The following is a 16302-nucleotide window of genomic DNA, read 5'->3' on the forward strand; positions in this document are numbered from 1 at the left end:
TAAATGCAGGCTTATTTCTCATTCAGAAAAAAATCTGCATGGAATAGGATATAGCTCAGGATCTTGATAACAATAAAATACAAAGTCATCCTTTAAATTCTCTTAGCAGCGGAACCAACAGTCTATTCCCATTTGAATCAACTTTTGTTGAAGCATTACATTTTCAGTTTCACAGTATGTTTTATCTCCCTCCCACTTACCCTTCCTTTTTTGTCTTATATAAATACCACCTCATAACCTTTCTTGTTTAATTCTGCTTTGACATAGACAATCTAAGCAGTTCTGACTGGAAACCTTCTGGAGCCGGCTGACCACCATAAACCCTACTCCATCCCCTGAGGAGTACTTTGGATAAGCATTCTATTTCCAATTTTCGACAGCAGTTACTTCTATATTTTTAGCAATGAGACGTAACTTAAGTATTTCAGATTTATACACTGTATTTACTTACTGTATTTCACACAGTATATTTGTCCTTTTCTTCCCCAAAATAAACGTCCATAAAGTAATGCTTATGAAATACAATGCCTATTAAGCAGTAAGCTGGAGAAGCATCAGAATAATCCCCATTTAAGAGTGCAGACCTGTGAGGACCACGTTCCACTTACTCCAAAAAAATGAGACAAAACAATACCAAAAAAATAAAACCAAAACTCAGCTGGTAAATTCTGCATTCCTGATAACCAACACATTCAATTCTAGCAAAACAAGTGGAAAAGGATTCAGAGATTTAGGAACAACAAACTTTAAAGACAGACATTTAAGGAATTAAGTCTCCATGACATTTGGATGCAAGTTTTCTGATATATTTAGCTGTGCTCTTAGGAACTCCTAGAACTGTGCATCACGAAACAGAAATAGTCAAGATTATATTGATTTCTTTTCCCCTGTAGCTTTTTATTTTTCTCCAAAGGACACAACAAAAGGCCAGTTAGTTGGCTCTGAGGCTTCTTTTACTACAAAACTGGCTTATCTTAGCTAACCATCATATTATACACTAAAAAAAAAAATTATAGAAGTAATATTATCCTTCAAATTAAACTGCTGGACTACCTACCGCTACAGCAACAAACTCATGTTCTGTAGGAGCCAGCAGCACAGAAACGTGTAGGCTGCCTGCATGGTTTGGTATGCTGACAGCTTTTATATCCTAGAGTTAAGAGGGATAAGCATAGGTACCTGGTATGTGTAAGTGCTGCGTTTACAGATTTAACATTTTCATAGAAGGTCTTAAACAGATAGCAGTATCGCTGACAAATTCATTACAATGTCTGTTTTGTAACACTTCATTTCAGACTCTTCACAAATAACGTTTTATGTAATGAAGTTGATTACTTAATTCTATTTGGTTAGCGCTTTAATATGTTCAAATCACAGACACGAGATACTTTATATCTAACGGTCAACAAACAGAATTGTATTTTCGTAAACATATCAAACTCTGATACTTTTTACAGCCCTAAACAGTCACATCAGTCAGAAAACACTGGACAAACAGCATTCATCACTTGCAGCAAGATCTACTTCTGAGACCATGCAGTTGGGAACCTCACACCACAGTAAAAGTGATCTTTAAAACCATCTAACACACATACTATCAGTGCTAAATTTAGGATTACCTCCATCCTCAAAATCAAAGTTCCCATAGCCACAAAACTAAAGTTTGCGATGAACAGCCACTACCTTATTCCTGGCCTATACACTTTTACTCATGTCTGCAAATTAAAGTAAATAAATAAATTAGTACTTCTCTACTTCGAGGCCAATTCTGACATTTGGATGAGATCAAAATTAAGCCTAATTATTTAGCACTGCTGACATGATCACATACTAAGGAGTCAATCAAATACAACGCTTATTCCTGAGCAGACTTATTTAGCTTAGGCATTTTTGCTTGGCTTATTAGAACATTTAGAGAGTTTAGTTCCTTCTCATTTAATGAGCATGGAAGAGTTCAGACGTTTCTGCAATATCTTCTCGCAAGAATAAAGTTTTATTTCTCCTAAACGGCAAATAAAATTTCTTCTGCTGTATTGCACAGCTGTCTCAAAGGAGACCTAGGGAGCTGACTGTTCCATCTCATTTCTGTAACAGCTGCACCATACAGGGCTGTGCAGAACCACGCAAGTTTAATAACTCCATTTCTGAAGGTTTCCTCACCGTTATGCAGCCAGTTTCTCTACCACCACCAAAAACTTGTTCACAAGCTCGATATGAGCACGGAGGGCCAGTAATGATTGTTATTGTATGCACCCTACACTAAAGATGTCAGGCTATTTATTTTTCCAGCTGAATATACTTCATGTAGGTGTGGTTATAATTACAAAGAGGAATAGCAAAGCACTTAATTAGAGAAAGTTTTGAATACCATGAGCTCTTCCACTATGCCGTATGCCTGCAGAACCACGTGAGCTGACAGGCAGACAGGAGCACCCCTAACCTGTTGTCTCAGTAACTCTGCCATGGCACAAACCTGCAAGCACGTCTGAAGAGGAGTTATGCTGGGGAGCGAGCCTTTGCGACACCCGCACTCCAGGTCTGATCGGAAGGGGTCTGCACGGCAACACTTCTCTTTCAGCTGAAGGAGAGCAGGCTGAGGGCACGGAGGGTGGCATGAGGAGGAACCTCGGTGCCAGGCAGCTCCGGCTGAGCAGCCCACCCCGCAGGGCTGGGCTCCGAGCTCCCGGTGATGTCAGGCACACAGCGCCGTGCTCGCCGTGCCCTCGCTCCCCACACACCCTCTTCCTTCCTCCCGCCCGGCACAGCCTGGGAACGCCGCAGCTCCCGCCGAGCACGGCGCTGGAGGCCGGCCTCCCCCCGCGGCCGGGGGCGCCTCGCCGGCGGCCGGGCCGGGCCGTGCCCCGGGGGCGCTGGGCGGGCAGGGAGGGAGGGCCCCGAGCGCCGAGCCCCGGGCGGAGGCGTTGCGGCGGGGCAGCCCCGGGGCGCGGTGACAGCGCGGGGGGCCGGGGGGGCACGGCCGGGACAAAGCGGCCCCCTCCCGGCTCCCTCCCACACCCCCCCGCCCCGGGCACCGGCCCGCGCCGCCGCTCACCATCCGGGAACTCCCGGTCGCTGATGTGCTGGAGGTGGGGGCCGCCGCCGCCGGGATCCGAGTCCCCCGAGTCGGCCTCCGCCGCCGCCGCCGCCGAGCCGCCGCCGCCCGCCGCCGCCTGGTACGCGTCCGCCCAGCGGTCGGGCCCCGCCGCTGCCCCGCCGCCGCCGCCGCCGCGGGCCCGGCCGAGCTTGGGGCTGGCGTCCGGCGACACACAGCAGGTGACGGTGTTGCCCATGGGGCTCCGAGCTCCCCCGCCGGGCCCCGGCTGCGCGGCTGCCGGGATGGGGCGGGGGCAGCCGAGGCGCCGGGCTGGGGAGGGACGGGCGGCAGGAGGAGGGACCGGCGGGGCGGGGCGGGGACGGCGGGGCGGGGCGGGGCTCAGCGCCTCAGCGCCGGTCACGCGCGGCCGTTGGGGCGGGCGGGGCCGCGCGCGCGAGCCCCCCCCGCCGCCGCCCCCTGAGCGCGGCCACCAACGGCCCTCGCGCGAGCGGCCGCCTGCCCCCGGCACGGGGAGGGGAGAGGGGCAAGGGGGGGGGGGGGGGGCGGCCCCGCCTCGCTCCCGCCCAATCGGCCGCCGCGTGACGCCGCCCCGCCAATGGGCGCGGGAGTCGTCACCGGGCCGGCGCCGCGCCCTTCCTGGCCCCGTCTCCCCTGCCCCCGGGCCAAGCCCCGCCCCTCGTCCCTCGCCCCGCCCCCCGGCCCCGCCCCGCCCCGCGAGCACGCGTGCCGCCGGCGCATGATGGCGGCGGGGGCTGCCCGCAGGGCCTTTGAGCCCTCAGCGGCGCGGGTAATTCTCTGCAGGGTGCGCAATGAACGAGGGCTGCCAGGCCTGGCAGCACACGCATCAGCCCTACCAGCCGTGTTGCGGCTCGTGGGCTCACAGCTCTGTCCCCTTCCTGGCCCGTCGGCTCCCCACCCGGGAGCCGCTGCCTGCCCGTGTCCAAAGGACGGCCCCATCTCCCGGACAGGTCTTCACGTTTCCCGCCTCAGGCCTTCCCTACAAGGATGGCTTGGCAGTAGATTGGTGTGGTGCGTTTTTATTTAACTTCTCGGAAAGCTCAGCGCTTGAGGTCATAGCCGCGTAGCTCTCTGGCCCCTTGATTCACCACGCACAGCCATGCCTCCCTTCACCCATGAGGAGCTTTGTCCTTGAAAGGAGACACCTGAAGCCACCGCTACCAGCTCCTGTCTGCATAACGACCCTTGAGAAACTCCAAAATCTGCAGGCTTGCTTTTGCCCACACAAACTGCAGCGAGCCCTGAGAGTCTCCTGAAGAGACTGCAAGGAAACTGCAGGATTTTCCTTAAGCCATCCAGCTTCACGCTCAGCATCAGTCCCAGAAACGGAGACCAGCTCTTTGCAAAAGCTTGGTTGTGCTTCACAGGGCCAATAAGTTTAAATCCTCTCAATTGTGCTCTTATCTTCACCTTGATATAGTGCTGCGTATGCTTTTCCAAGGCTGTGTCTCCTTGCCTGTGGGGAGGTAACACCAGCTTTGCGACGTGTTTTCATCCATTTATCCCTTCTTAGAAAGTGTCTCGGCTGCAGAGAAGGGGTGCATTCTGATCTGACTCTCAAGCAGTCTGTGGATAACTTGGAGAAGGGCCACGACATTGTCTTTTCCTGGAAACATAGCTGCAGGAAGAATGAATCACCAGGTTGAACCTGTATAACCAACTGAAAACAAAAGCTCAGGCTTCTGTGTCTCACTGTTGCAAATAATGGGGGGAAAAATAGGCATCCTGTTTTGAAATCCACTACCAGCTGACAGGACAAAAATATTGCAGGCATGATTGTCTTCTGAAGCTGACACGTAACATAAGACCATGGCCATTTAAGGGAAAAAAAAAGAAGCAAAACAGTAGTTAGGGAAATAGATCCAATGCTTCCTTGAGGACTTGAATAAAAAGTAACTGGCGAGGTTGTTCAGAATACACAGGGTGGGTTTTTAGTAGCCCTAAATTTTCAGTTTTAAAATCACCTCCTGAAGTATTCTTGGCTAGCATGTATTCACCACTACCCAGCAAGCCGGGGCTGGGAGGCTGTGCTTTGTAGCATAAAGACAGACTGCAGCACCGGTGTCATTGATTAAATTTGTACTTTTGTCTCTGCAGCAATCCAAGATGTCATTACAGGCAGTGCAGGGGTTTCTTTCCTAGCGTGCGAACATCTGGGTCACTGCAGTGATACCAATAGAACAAACATACGGGAGTGAACGTTTTTTGACCTGAGCTTTTCTTTTCTGATCCTACCGTTATTTTGTCTTAAGAAAAAATAAAATTAGCTTTGTAGTTATCAAAGGCTAAGGAGAACAAATTGCAGCTGGTAGAGTTAATGGAGACTTCAATACCTGAAAAGAGAATTTGAGATGTGCTGAAGTCAAGAGCAAAGCCTACAAAGCTGTACTTTGTGTGCTGCTGGGCAGAGAGCTGATCGAACAACTATTTTGATGAGCCAAGCGTTAGAAGTAGCTGTTACTGCAGGTCATGTATACAGTTTTCCTACCAGGAAAAGGAAAACGCTTTCCAGTATTTTAACACAAACATTAACATGGATGTGTGACTTCATTCAGAAGAGGCAAATTGCATGAGTAAGCCCTGCAGTAAGTTTATTTAGGGTAAACTTCTAAAGGTTTAATTCCACCCTGGGCCACCAAAGCCTGGAAAGAGGCCCGCAGAAACCCTTCCTGCAAGGTCTAAGGTACATGAAATTGCTTAGACTTGACTGTTGCTTTTCTCCATTGTCTGAAGGATTTTGGTTCTAAACAGTGGAGAAAAGCTGCTAGTATCATCATGAATTAAACAAACAAACAAACAAATCCCACATTTTTCTTAAACTTGGTTTCTGCTTGGTTTAAAAAGAGTAACCATTGCATTGAGGCAAATGCTCCTGCATCTCTATGAATGTCTAGTGGCTGTTTGCCTATATATAGACAAATACTGGTTTTAAATTGTTTTTAATTAGTTGTTGTTAACTACTTTTAAATACAGTACACTGCTTGCACTGTAATTTCCCCTCCAATTACATAACACTGCACCTATAGAACTCATCAGAAATTTGGGGACCTAAAATTCAGCCTTTAGATCCGTATTCAGACTCGACAAAAGGGTATTTTTTGGAGCATTTTCCCTGCCCCAGCATCCCACATGCCAGCCACACGTCAGCCCGGTGTGTGGCCATCAGCCGGCTGCAATGAGCACAGAAGCTGCAGGAGGAGGAGGGCACCGGAGGGCCCAGTGCTGCCCAAAAGCCACCCGTGTGCACACTGATGGCCACTCACACGTCACTCATGCTCCGGTGGGTGAGGCGTGCTCCTGTCACACGGCCCAACACGTGGCACCCTATGGCCTGGAAGTCTGGCTAGCAGAGACCTGCATGAGGCTGCAGATCTGTGAGCATCCACAAGCACATTTGTAAGAGGAGGTTTCCAGCAAATGAAGTGCAGTTGTTACTTATGGAAAGGAAGATCTGGCTCATTTTGCTTTTTGTTGCTTAATTAAAACTTCAGAATAATGTCAGCTTTCAGAACTGCAAGGCATTTGAGAGATCAGTCACATAATTCCACTAAAAGCTAAGTGATTTTTCTGTAGCAAGAGATTTTAATAAACATGGTGATTATGTCTGACAGTTTATCAAGATGTGAGGTTTAAGGCGTGAATGCAATACTACGGATGGGAACTATTCCTTCTTCAGAGGCCCCAGAAACTTCCTGCATTTCAGCTCATTTGCTTATGAAATACATCTTTGTATTTTTTCTCATTACTTCCATTGTTTAATGTAACTCTATGTATAAAGAAAATGACAGTGGATGATACCTTACATTATTTTGATATTTAACATTTTTCAGTGATCTTGCTGAACCATCAAGTTATAATGTCTACAGATAACCTGTCAGTTTCTGCAGAAACTTTAAGTTTTCAGTTTTAATTCACCCTGTTGGTTTCAAAGATGATCCAGATCAGTTCAAGCTGAGGCTGTCTTAACTCTGTAACTGCAAGCAGTGATGAGCCAAATTAATCTCTGGTTTACGCCCTTTTCATTTAACAAAAAGCAGTTCACCACCCCATCTATCTCAGTGGTGTAGAGAATCTGGAAGCTCCTGGTGAAGATTTAAATGTAAAAGTTGTTAACCATTTCACTGCTAGTCATTTGAATGGCCACTTATGGTGACAGTTAAGGAGAAAGACCACTTTCTTTTGCGAGTTTTCCTCCGTGCCTTGTGTTTGCTAGTTTTCGTTGGCTGATGAAAGTTCTTAGCAAAATAGACATTTGTCAAAACTTTCCTTCAAAGACAGCTTTTGTTTTTCAGTGGAATGACAACCAGACATAGATGATATTTATTTAGAAAGGAGAGGATTAGACATGTATGACCAGAAGTTTCCACACAAATAGTTACTGCTAGCCTTTTGTACAACAGAACCATTTGGGATAAGGCGTTGCTGTCAAAGGGTTATCAACAACACAGGTTTCCAGATACAGAGTTAAAAAAAAATAGATTGCTTCTATTTATACCTGCCTTTGCCTTGGTAACCAGAGACTGTGAGATGGATGCAGTATTTTCCCCACATTGGGGATGGTAATGTGGTACATGCAGTGTCTGCAGAGCCATCACAAGAACTGTTGCATTCACTTCTAAGGGAGGATTTTAAATATTGAGCAGTAAAGAGAAAATTTCAATAAGGGAGGTATATTAGTATGGCTTCAAAATAATTTGCACTCGTTTCCAACTCATCTACTTGATTCTTTGATCTTCTGAGTATTACAAGGACCGCTGCTCTTAAACGCTTTTTTAAATTACCCAAAGCAGCTTATTGGCATCTGAGGTAGCACGATTTACTTACAGTTGGACACATTATGCCTTTGTTCTATTAAGTAGTTGAGTGAGATAAGAACGGACTTAAATCAGTGTTTCTTTTTCCTTTAACTCACCCTTGCTTTCCATAAAATGAGCTGTTTCCTACTTCGAAAGTTTATCTGCTGCTTAGGTGTCTGTCTTGCCTTCTGCAGTTTTAAAAAGATGAACCAAGGTACGTTCTTGCAACTTTATCGTTGTGCTAAGCTCTCGCCCTGCTGGGAGAAAAAGCATTTCAGTTCTGGACAATTGTTTTAGGCCTAAAATTCTTTGTTGTTTCATTTTCCTTATCATTTTACTGTCAGGAAGGGTGGAAAAAAACACATTTCTTTCTCTGCCACTATAATACTTGGGTATTGTAACTTAGGAAATAGATTTGTAGAGGGAAAAAGTTAAATTTAAGGCTCTTTCTGAGCTTTTAGTGCACTTGATTGCCTTTTAATAGCTTCACTATCCAGTTCTAATCTGGAAAGTAATTCCTGACCTTCTGTCTAAGGCTCATGGAAGTCAGTGCCAAAGAAACATTAGCAGGGAAGAAGGGAAAATACTTCTGGGAACCAGAGCAGGATTGCTAGAGAACCTGCTGATCTCCAAAGATATTCAGGGATATTTGTCTTACAAAAACACATTCTTGAGAAAAAAACATTCACTACCTTATTGTCTTTGAGAACAGACGTGTACATTTTCATGTACAGCCTCCTTTCACTCTAGTTACTATTTGGCCAGATTCTAGGTCTTCCAAAATACCGCAGGGGAAGAAAACTGCTGGGGGTGGTGTGGGGGAAGGAGGCAATGAGGAGCACTGGAGCCCTGCTGCACACATCCATATCTCCTAGGCTGGAGATCCCAAGGCTGGCATGGGATTTAGGAGGTGAAGGCAAAAGATGCATGCCATTTGGGAGTTTCCCTCCATTTGCCTGATGGTGTAGTTTAAGCACAGTGTAAGTAAGTGAATCAAAAACTCATCCAAGCAGAGTTCTTATTTCAAGTGTAATCATTCTCATAGCTTTTCCCACATTGCCTATATAAATAATTAAAAAAAAATCGAGATAATAGCACAAGGAACTTCAAACTCTGAAAAGCAGAAGCAGTGGCAAAGGACCAGCACTTTAGGACATAAAACCACAGTAAGCTGAATCATCGCACCTGCTCTGGCATGCTTATGAGAAGAAGTATGAGTTGCCATAAGACAAGTATGAACTGGTTTTGGGCAAATGAAATACTGGTTTTCATTCCCCTACAGTAACAGAACCCTAAAAACAAGCTTTGGTTCCTGCTACCCCTGCGCAGCCTGTAATGCTCTTCCACAAAGGTGTTCATGAATCTTGAGCCATTCAGTCGAAATCAATGTCTTTCACATGTAACCACATTTGCTTTCGTCTGCCAGCCAGATTCACTGCTTCCTGTGGGAAAGTGTTTTTTTTTTTTTTTTTTTTTTTCTGGAGCTGGTTATGCTCCCCAACTTTGACGGCTGGCCTAACCCTTCTTTCTGGTGGTGACACAAAGAGCTGCTGAGCCACACAACAACTGGAGATGGACACAGGGAAGCCATGCTGCTCCGCGGCCCCACTCCCCCAGGCATTTTTCTTGCAGCCCTCTGCACACAAGGTCTGGCTCCTTGCAGGGGCTGAGGAACATGTCTGGAGCTCCTGTGCCTGTGGGTTGAATACCTGCAGCACTGCTTCTAGAGAGCTGGAGTGCAAGTGCTGCCAGGATGATTCCCCAGCCCTCCCATGGCCTTTAGCAGGCTTTGGAGCAAGTTCAAGTAACTGGGTATGAAGACAGACAAAGGAGAGGAGCACTGTGTTGTTTTGCCAAAACAAGATTAAACGGAGCCAAAGGTGAAGAGAAACCCATGCACAAGGAGTGTGAGCACCACACTCCCACTTGAGAGCAACTCTGGCTTTACTGCCATGGTCAATATTCTGGCCAGATGCACAAAAGGAGATGTGTTTCTGAGATGGTTACCTGGTTATTGAAGGACTGCTTCCAGGTTGGTGATGAGTACTTGCGGGGGCCATGTTCACAGAGCTGGCAGTGGGGGATGAGGCTGGGAGTCTGGACAAATCTGTTTCCTTTATGGCAACTACCTCAAAACCCTGAAACAGAAGAAGTAAGCTGAAGCCACAGAGAGGCAACAGTGGCAGCAGACAGTGCCTCACAGAGCATTTGGCATCTCTTACCTTTTTGTATAGCACCTAGGAGTCAAAAAGAGAAGCCCACCAGCCTCCTCACTCCCAAGCAAACTGGTACCACTTAGATGCTCACTGGGGTCCCCCCCCCGCCTCCTTCTTTCGTGTTTTCCATTTCCGCCCTCATTTTTTTTTTTCCTTTTTTCTTTCCCTCCCCCCCCCGCCCGTTGTGGGACTCCTACACCCAGCCCCGAGCCCGCTGCTGGCGCTCCGAGCCCCGCCGCCAGGCCGCGCCCCGCCTCAGGCGCCCGGGGCCTGCGACGGGGGAGCGGCGGCGGGAGGCCGGGCCGGGAGCGGGGCTCTCGCTGAGGCCTTCCCCCGGCACCTTCCCGGTGCCCCGCGGGAGGCCGCCGGGATGGCGCTGGTGCCCTACGCGGAGGGCTGGGGCCTGCAGGGCCTGCGCAGCCCGTGGGCCACGTACCGCTTCGCGGGGCGCACCGTGCGCCTGCGGCAGGACTGGCAGCGGCTCGGCGTGGCGGCCGTGGTGTGGGACGCGGTAGGTACGGGCCGGGCGGCGCTGCTCTGCCAGAGCTGATACGCCTGGCTCTTCCCATAACCTTCTCCCCTTGTGTAAATCAGAAATGCAGTGATTCAGTGTGACTGAAACGAGCCCTGTGCTTGATTGGCCTTGTCTCCTGGCTTAGGCTGTCGTCCTGTGCACGTATTTGGAGATGGGAAGCATCGATCTCAGAGATCGGTCTGTGATTGAGCTGGGAGCTGGGACCGGATTGCTGGGAATAGTGGCCACGCTGCTGGGTAAGGGTTCATTTGTTTGCTTTAAGCAATTTACAACTGTAGTAAAACTGCCACTTTTACATCTACATGCCTGGTACAGAAGTTAATACCAAAGCCACCTATGTGAACTGGGATTTATCCTACCTGAGTCATCTTCCTTTCTTGTTAGACTTCAGAGCCTGTTGCATTATTTATTGTGGCGATGGTGCCACTGCAGTTTACTTTATGGTGGGACCCTTGACGCCTGTTACCATGGTAGTCAGCTCCGCAGCACTGAGTTCTGCAGCTGTCTTCCCCCAGGGAGCGAGAGCTGTACTTTCTGTCTTCCACTTGTCCTAAAATGCAGCACAGATGAAGCTACAGACAGAAATCACTCTGTGCTTGTATGAGCCTTGTTAGCCTGTCTTGCAAACAGGGAAACCAAGGTCTGAAGAAATGATTTACCTGGGATCCGTGGCTGAGGCAAGGACTGGGTACTATGTTAAATTTGTGCTAACTGTCCCAGACTATCTTTGTAATTCAAAGCTCTAGTGACTGTGGAAGGTGCTGATTGAAATAATAAAAACAGTGGCATGACTACATTTTGTGAAACTGCTAAATCTCACAGGGATAAATTTCATCTGACCTGTGAAATATGTTTTCTAGCTGCCTGTCTTCAACAGAACAAGTAAGGAATCAGGGCAGGTTAATTGTAGCAATCCCTTTAACTTTGTTGTCACCTATGGAAAGGCAGAAAGTAACTACTTTCATGCACTGAGAAAAAGCTCCAGAGCACTTTCTTTGTTTAATCCGACAGCCTTCGTGTGAAAAATACTCTATATTCTTAAGTGACTGATGAAGAATAGGATGTGTAGAGACAGCGGGCTTTCTGCTTGTTTTGTTCTTTTGTTTTTAATCAAACAGCTTAGGGGAATTAATAGCGTTTAACAGGAACTAAGGAGGCTTTTTGACTTAGAGCATTGTATTCCAAATGCTGTGTTTACAGACATTAACCTGAGACAAACTCTTGTACCACCTAGGTGCTCGTGTTACCATCACAGACAGGGAAGCAGCACTGGAGTTCCTGGAGTCAAACGTACAGGCTAACTTACCTTCTGAACTCCATCCAAGAGCTGTGGTGAAGGAACTGACGTGGGGAAAAGACCTAGGTAACTTCCCTCCAGGAGCGTTTGACTTCGTCTTGGGTGCAGACATCATTTATCTGGAAGAAACTTTTGGGGAACTGCTTCAGACATTAGAGCATCTATGCTCAGAGCAAACTGTGATTCTTCTTTCCTGTCGTATCCGCTATGAACGGGATAACAACTTCTTGAAGATGCTGAAAGGCCATTTCTCTGTATATGAGGTCCATTATGATTCCAGTAAGGACATTCATATCTACAAAGCACAGAGGCACAGTCACAAGGATGACTTTTGACTCTATACTTTGTTAATAAGCCACTGATCCTGTTCAAACCTCTCCTAGTTTCTATTAAATACAATTGTTCCTAAGCATATAATTGCAGAGGTTGTGTTATTTCACCATCTTCTTCCGCTTGGTGTGACACAGCAAGGATTGTACTTACCTTCTGCTTGTTGAATTTCTGCTTCATTCCTTAATAACAAATATATAAGGTCTTCCACTGACTATCAAATGTAATTTCTGAAGCTGATTTAAGCTGCAGAAGTCTCCATGCGTGAAAAATGTCATAAAAAGACCTGTTGTTTAAAATCAAATGACACTTAACTTCTGTGGGAAACTTAGATTGGGGATTAGAATAGATAAAGTGGGATTTTTCCTCCTTATAATTTCAGCTTTAGAAAAGTAAAGTAATATGGAAGAAATATAAACTAAGACTGCAGCTCCAAATGCTTAACTCTTCAAACCTTCTGCACCTTTAAAGTTGCAGTAAAAGAAGCCATTCAAAAGGCAAAACCAACAAAAGCAGATGCTATAAAGTTACTCTATTGCTGCCACTGCTGAACTGAAGAGGCACAGGGAAACAAGGGGTGGGTCAGTAGAGGGGAAGGATCAACATTGCAGAGTAAGCCAACTTGGAAATTAGAGGTGATTATATCTGACTTGCGAGTGTGGACGCGGTACTGAAGGTACAGGCCTGCGGTACTGAAGCAGTCCTGGTTCCTGGGTTGTCCCTAACAATCTAACTGTCCCTCACACGGATTAAGCAGATAGAAACTCTGAGCAGATAGAAACATGTGTGTGCCAGCAGGGCAAGTAAAACAAGGAGACTCAAACTGCTTTTTAAATACCAGTCCTTGACTCTCAGAGTACCACTTTTTACTTTCTACCTCAATTTGTTTTATGGGTCACTGTCTCTGAGAGCAGTTATTTAGGAGAGGAAAATGCTGCTGTAAAATCTTTATAGTCGGGGGGAATGTGTTCTTCTACTACTGGGGAGCTTGAGGCTTGAGACATCTAGATTTTGGCATGCTTCTGGTACACAGATACTGTTTTAAGTAACTGATTTTTTATCTTAAGCTTTTGGAAATACCTGTGTGTTTATCCCGTAAACCTACATGATAGGTGCAGCTTGGAATCTGAATCACACCACGAGCAGATTTCCATCTCTTTCTAATGGTGGAAGCAGGAAACTAGTGAAAGCAGTGGCCTAGAATTTTTTTTTCCTTTTTCTTCAGGTTCATGCACGTCTTTGGCACTGACAACAGCAAAAGGCAGCAGCTGCTTTGGGCCATGGATGTAACAAGCTCTTTATCTCCTCTGCTTCTATCAAACTTCCCAACTGGAAAAGGTGCAGAGGGTCTGTGGTCCAGAAATGACAGGTAGACTGTAATCTGGAAATGACACATTTGTCATTACAGCTCCGATCAATGAGGCCCAAAGGTCTTGTTTCATCACTGGAGAGTCTGTCAGCTGTTTTCAGCTGAAGTTTTCTGCTTGGCTCTGAACTCAGCCTGAGGGTGGATGTTTTGTAAAACACTTGCTTACAATGGTCTGTTTAGAAGCCACATGGTGTCACTAAAACAGTACTTACACAGCTTGCTGGGAATCTGCAGTCTGAAACCAGAGTTTAAGTCCTTTGAGGGAAGGAGGACAGCAGCTTTAATTAAAAACAGAACACAGAATGAGTTTTGATGTGCCGGACATAGCATTTTCTGTCCTATCAACTGAGTGAACAATGTTTGGGAAAAAAATTACAAGCCCTCCCCATTCTGTTTCTGTATAGTTTTTGGAATGTGACTAAGTTCTCACCACTCCTCTTCCTTTTCCTCCCCACCGGTGCTTCCTTCTCTCTTAGCTTGCCTGTGGTCACTGCATATTTTAGCTTCCCCTGGGGCTGGAGCTGGCAGAAAGCGGAGGGCTGGTTCTTGTGCCTGGGTGTGCACGTGACTTGGCCCATGGGGAAGATCTGCTACCTAGCCATGCTCAGCTCTCGCAAAAGGCTGCAGCTTACACTGTTGCCTTAGTAGGAACCTGCTTAAAAAGCCTAAACAGCACAGAAGAAAGCCTAGTGTAACAACCTATGTGCTGTTCAGAAGGGGGTTTTGCTCCAGGCCTTGCTTTGACAGTAGGTCTGCATTTTTAAAACTGATCAGTTTCACTGTATCACTTCCTAATGTTTAGCAGCTCACAGCATGTTTTCCTAGAGCTGCTGTTACAACCTGTAGCTTCTGAGAGCAGGAATGTGGCAGAAGAGACCAGGCCTGACTTCTGCAGTGCTGCTGTTGCACAGGAGCTCTGCAAAGCCAAGGGAGTATGTTCGAAGGCACTGCTGAAGAAATGCTGCTGCTCATAAGTAAATACCTGTGGAGCACAGCATGAGACAGAAGCTGGCAGTTCAGGCGAGTGCCTTGCCCTGAGCTGCAGAGCAGAGATTTTGGTGGCCCCTCCCCACCCAGTGAGCTCCAAGTACAAAGTGGCACCCCCTGAAGGGGACACCTTGTCTTCTGACCACCGCTGGGGTGCAGGCACTCCTTTAGATTCAGGAGATGAGACCCAAATCTAGGCAGACCAAGCAGAGCTTGCCTCCTCTCCCTCCCATAGCAGTCCCCTGATGCCTGCAGACCCTCTTTTTGCATTGGGTGAGGCCGGCAAGCTACAGCAGGGCAGAACAGGACAATGTCTTCTTAGGTGCCCTCTGCCCCTTCACAACAGAAGGAAGTAAAGCACGTGAGTTGATGCAGCAATACAAGGGCAGGGATCCCCTTTGCCAGTGTTAACTAGCAATCTGAGGAAAGGCGAGCTGTGGGGTGAGCCAGGAGAGAGAATGAAAAAGGGAGGATGGGAATACTGCTGTTAGGCCGCCACCACAAGCACGTCAGTTCTGGTTGCTTTTTAAGCTACAGTGTTCAGTGGCAGACACCACCTGCGAGAACAACTCATCTGAAACCTACGTCCCACTCCTGTTCGGTAGTGCTCACACCCTTCTTCACTAGCCAGTGAGCAGTGCCTTCTGCTGTCCCAAGCCAGGCTACACAGCTTTTTTATATTCCCATTACACATAGCTTCAGGCAAATGCTGGGTGTGAACCACACCAGACATGTAGGACAGAAGTAGGACAGGTGTAACTGCCCAGTGAGCAAGCACTGAGAGCACCTCTCTGCAAGGACACCTGCAAGCCTGAGGTGGAAGCAAACTCTGGTGTCCTGACCGATCAGTCCCAGGTGAGCTTCTGATGCAGAACAAGATGATGCACATTAATGCTTCAGCAGCTGTACGGCATTTATGCTAACACCCTGCCCAAGCACCTTCTGTCACTGTGTTCATCCTAGAACTAGAGAAATTGTCATGATTCTCTTTTGGGTGGTTCCACTACATCAGTCCTGTTTTGTGACACGATGTGAACTCACCTGGAGGGAGGACCTGTTTGTGTATCAGTCCGTGAGTAGTGAGGCAGTGCATAAATAGTCTCGCAAGAGAAAGAATACTCACCCCCAGGGAGAGGATCCAAGGCACAGGAAAGTGATTGGATAGATGTGAACGTGATGTGAGTTTCTGCAGTCATTCCTGAAACATGTCATGCTGTGAGAAAACAAACTTTTCTGAAGTGTCATTGCAAAACTGAAGTGGTATTCAATTAATATAAAGACATGGACTATGATATTCAGCTCTGTTTTACGGACAAAGAGTTTCGAGGTGCAGTATCACAAGAATCAGCTTTACCAGATGACCTACTGACTGCAGAGGGACCTGCATTGCCTGATTCTTTCAGTGTGAAATTCAAGACAAACTGCATTTTTATCTTACGGACTAATCCCTGTTTGATTCTCCTTCATTACTGAGATGTGGATTTTGTGAACAAGTATAGGAATGACATTATGCAAATGCTTAGTTGTGAAAACTACAAAATCCCAGCCATAATGAGCTGACCTTTCTTCTTTCCCCTAATTTCACTAGAGGTGTGTTTGCGTCAGTACTGAATTTGTTCTTCTGGCTTTTATCCCAGTGTTTTGATCCAGCCTTGCAGATTACATAATCAAGTTACAATCTTTGCAATGCTTGCTGCCT

General features: G+C 47.1%; 3 protein-coding genes and 1 long non-coding RNA gene across 11 annotated transcripts in view; 1 reads left to right on the forward strand and 3 right to left on the reverse strand.

Annotated features, from left to right (window-relative positions):
• CCNYL1 (cyclin Y like 1) overlaps window positions 1–3305 on the reverse strand; it is a 35415-nt gene extending 32110 nt beyond the window's left edge. For all 3 annotated transcript variants that reach the window (XM_035536811.2, XM_035536810.2, XM_035536809.2), the window contains exon 1: window positions 3053–3305. In XM_035536811.2, the coding sequence (XP_035392704.1) occupies window positions 3053–3290 (238 nt within the window). In that variant the 5' untranslated portion in view covers window positions 3291–3305. The remainder of the gene's footprint in view (window positions 1–3052) is intronic.
• Window positions 3306–4076: 771 nt separating this feature from the next.
• Window positions 4077–10229, reverse strand: LOC118259072 (uncharacterized). The gene is made up of 4 exons (XR_004781963.2): window positions 10092–10229; window positions 9877–10007; window positions 7986–8126; window positions 4077–4691 (listed from the first exon to the last, which is right to left on the reverse strand). It is a non-coding gene; the product is annotated as an uncharacterized LOC118259072 (long non-coding RNA).
• Window positions 10230–10304: 75 nt separating this feature from the next.
• METTL21A (methyltransferase 21A, HSPA lysine) lies at window positions 10305–13669 on the forward strand. 2 transcript variants are annotated; one of them, XM_035568318.2, is made up of 4 exons: window positions 10305–10596; window positions 10745–10856; window positions 11855–11983; window positions 13473–13669. In XM_035568318.2, the coding sequence occupies exons 1-4, from the start codon at window positions 10456–10458 to the stop codon at window positions 13535–13537; spliced, it is 447 nt and encodes a 148-aa protein (XP_035424211.1). In that variant the 5' UTR covers window positions 10305–10455; the 3' UTR covers window positions 13538–13669. The 2 variants fall into 2 exon arrangements, with proteins under 2 accessions (XP_035424211.1, XP_035424200.1); XM_035568307.2 differs by lacking the exon at window positions 13473–13669 and having other exon boundaries at window positions 11855–12326.
• The window catches only part of CREB1 (cAMP responsive element binding protein 1), a 44235-nt gene continuing 40407 nt past the window's right edge, over window positions 12475–16302 (reverse strand). For 3 of the 5 annotated variants that reach the window (XR_007708474.1, XR_007708473.1, XR_007708470.1), the window contains one exon: window positions 13810–15816. The gene's annotated coding sequence lies outside the window, so the exon portion shown is untranslated. Of the gene's footprint in view, window positions 12534–13755; window positions 15817–16302 lie in introns of those variants that run through there. The other 2 variants (XR_007708471.1, XR_007708472.1) reach the window with 2 other exon arrangements.

This window comes from Cygnus atratus, chromosome 6 (genome assembly GCF_013377495.2).
Source record: "Cygnus atratus isolate AKBS03 ecotype Queensland, Australia chromosome 6, CAtr_DNAZoo_HiC_assembly, whole genome shotgun sequence".
Classification (NCBI taxonomy): Eukaryota; Metazoa; Chordata; class Aves; order Anseriformes; family Anatidae; genus Cygnus; species Cygnus atratus.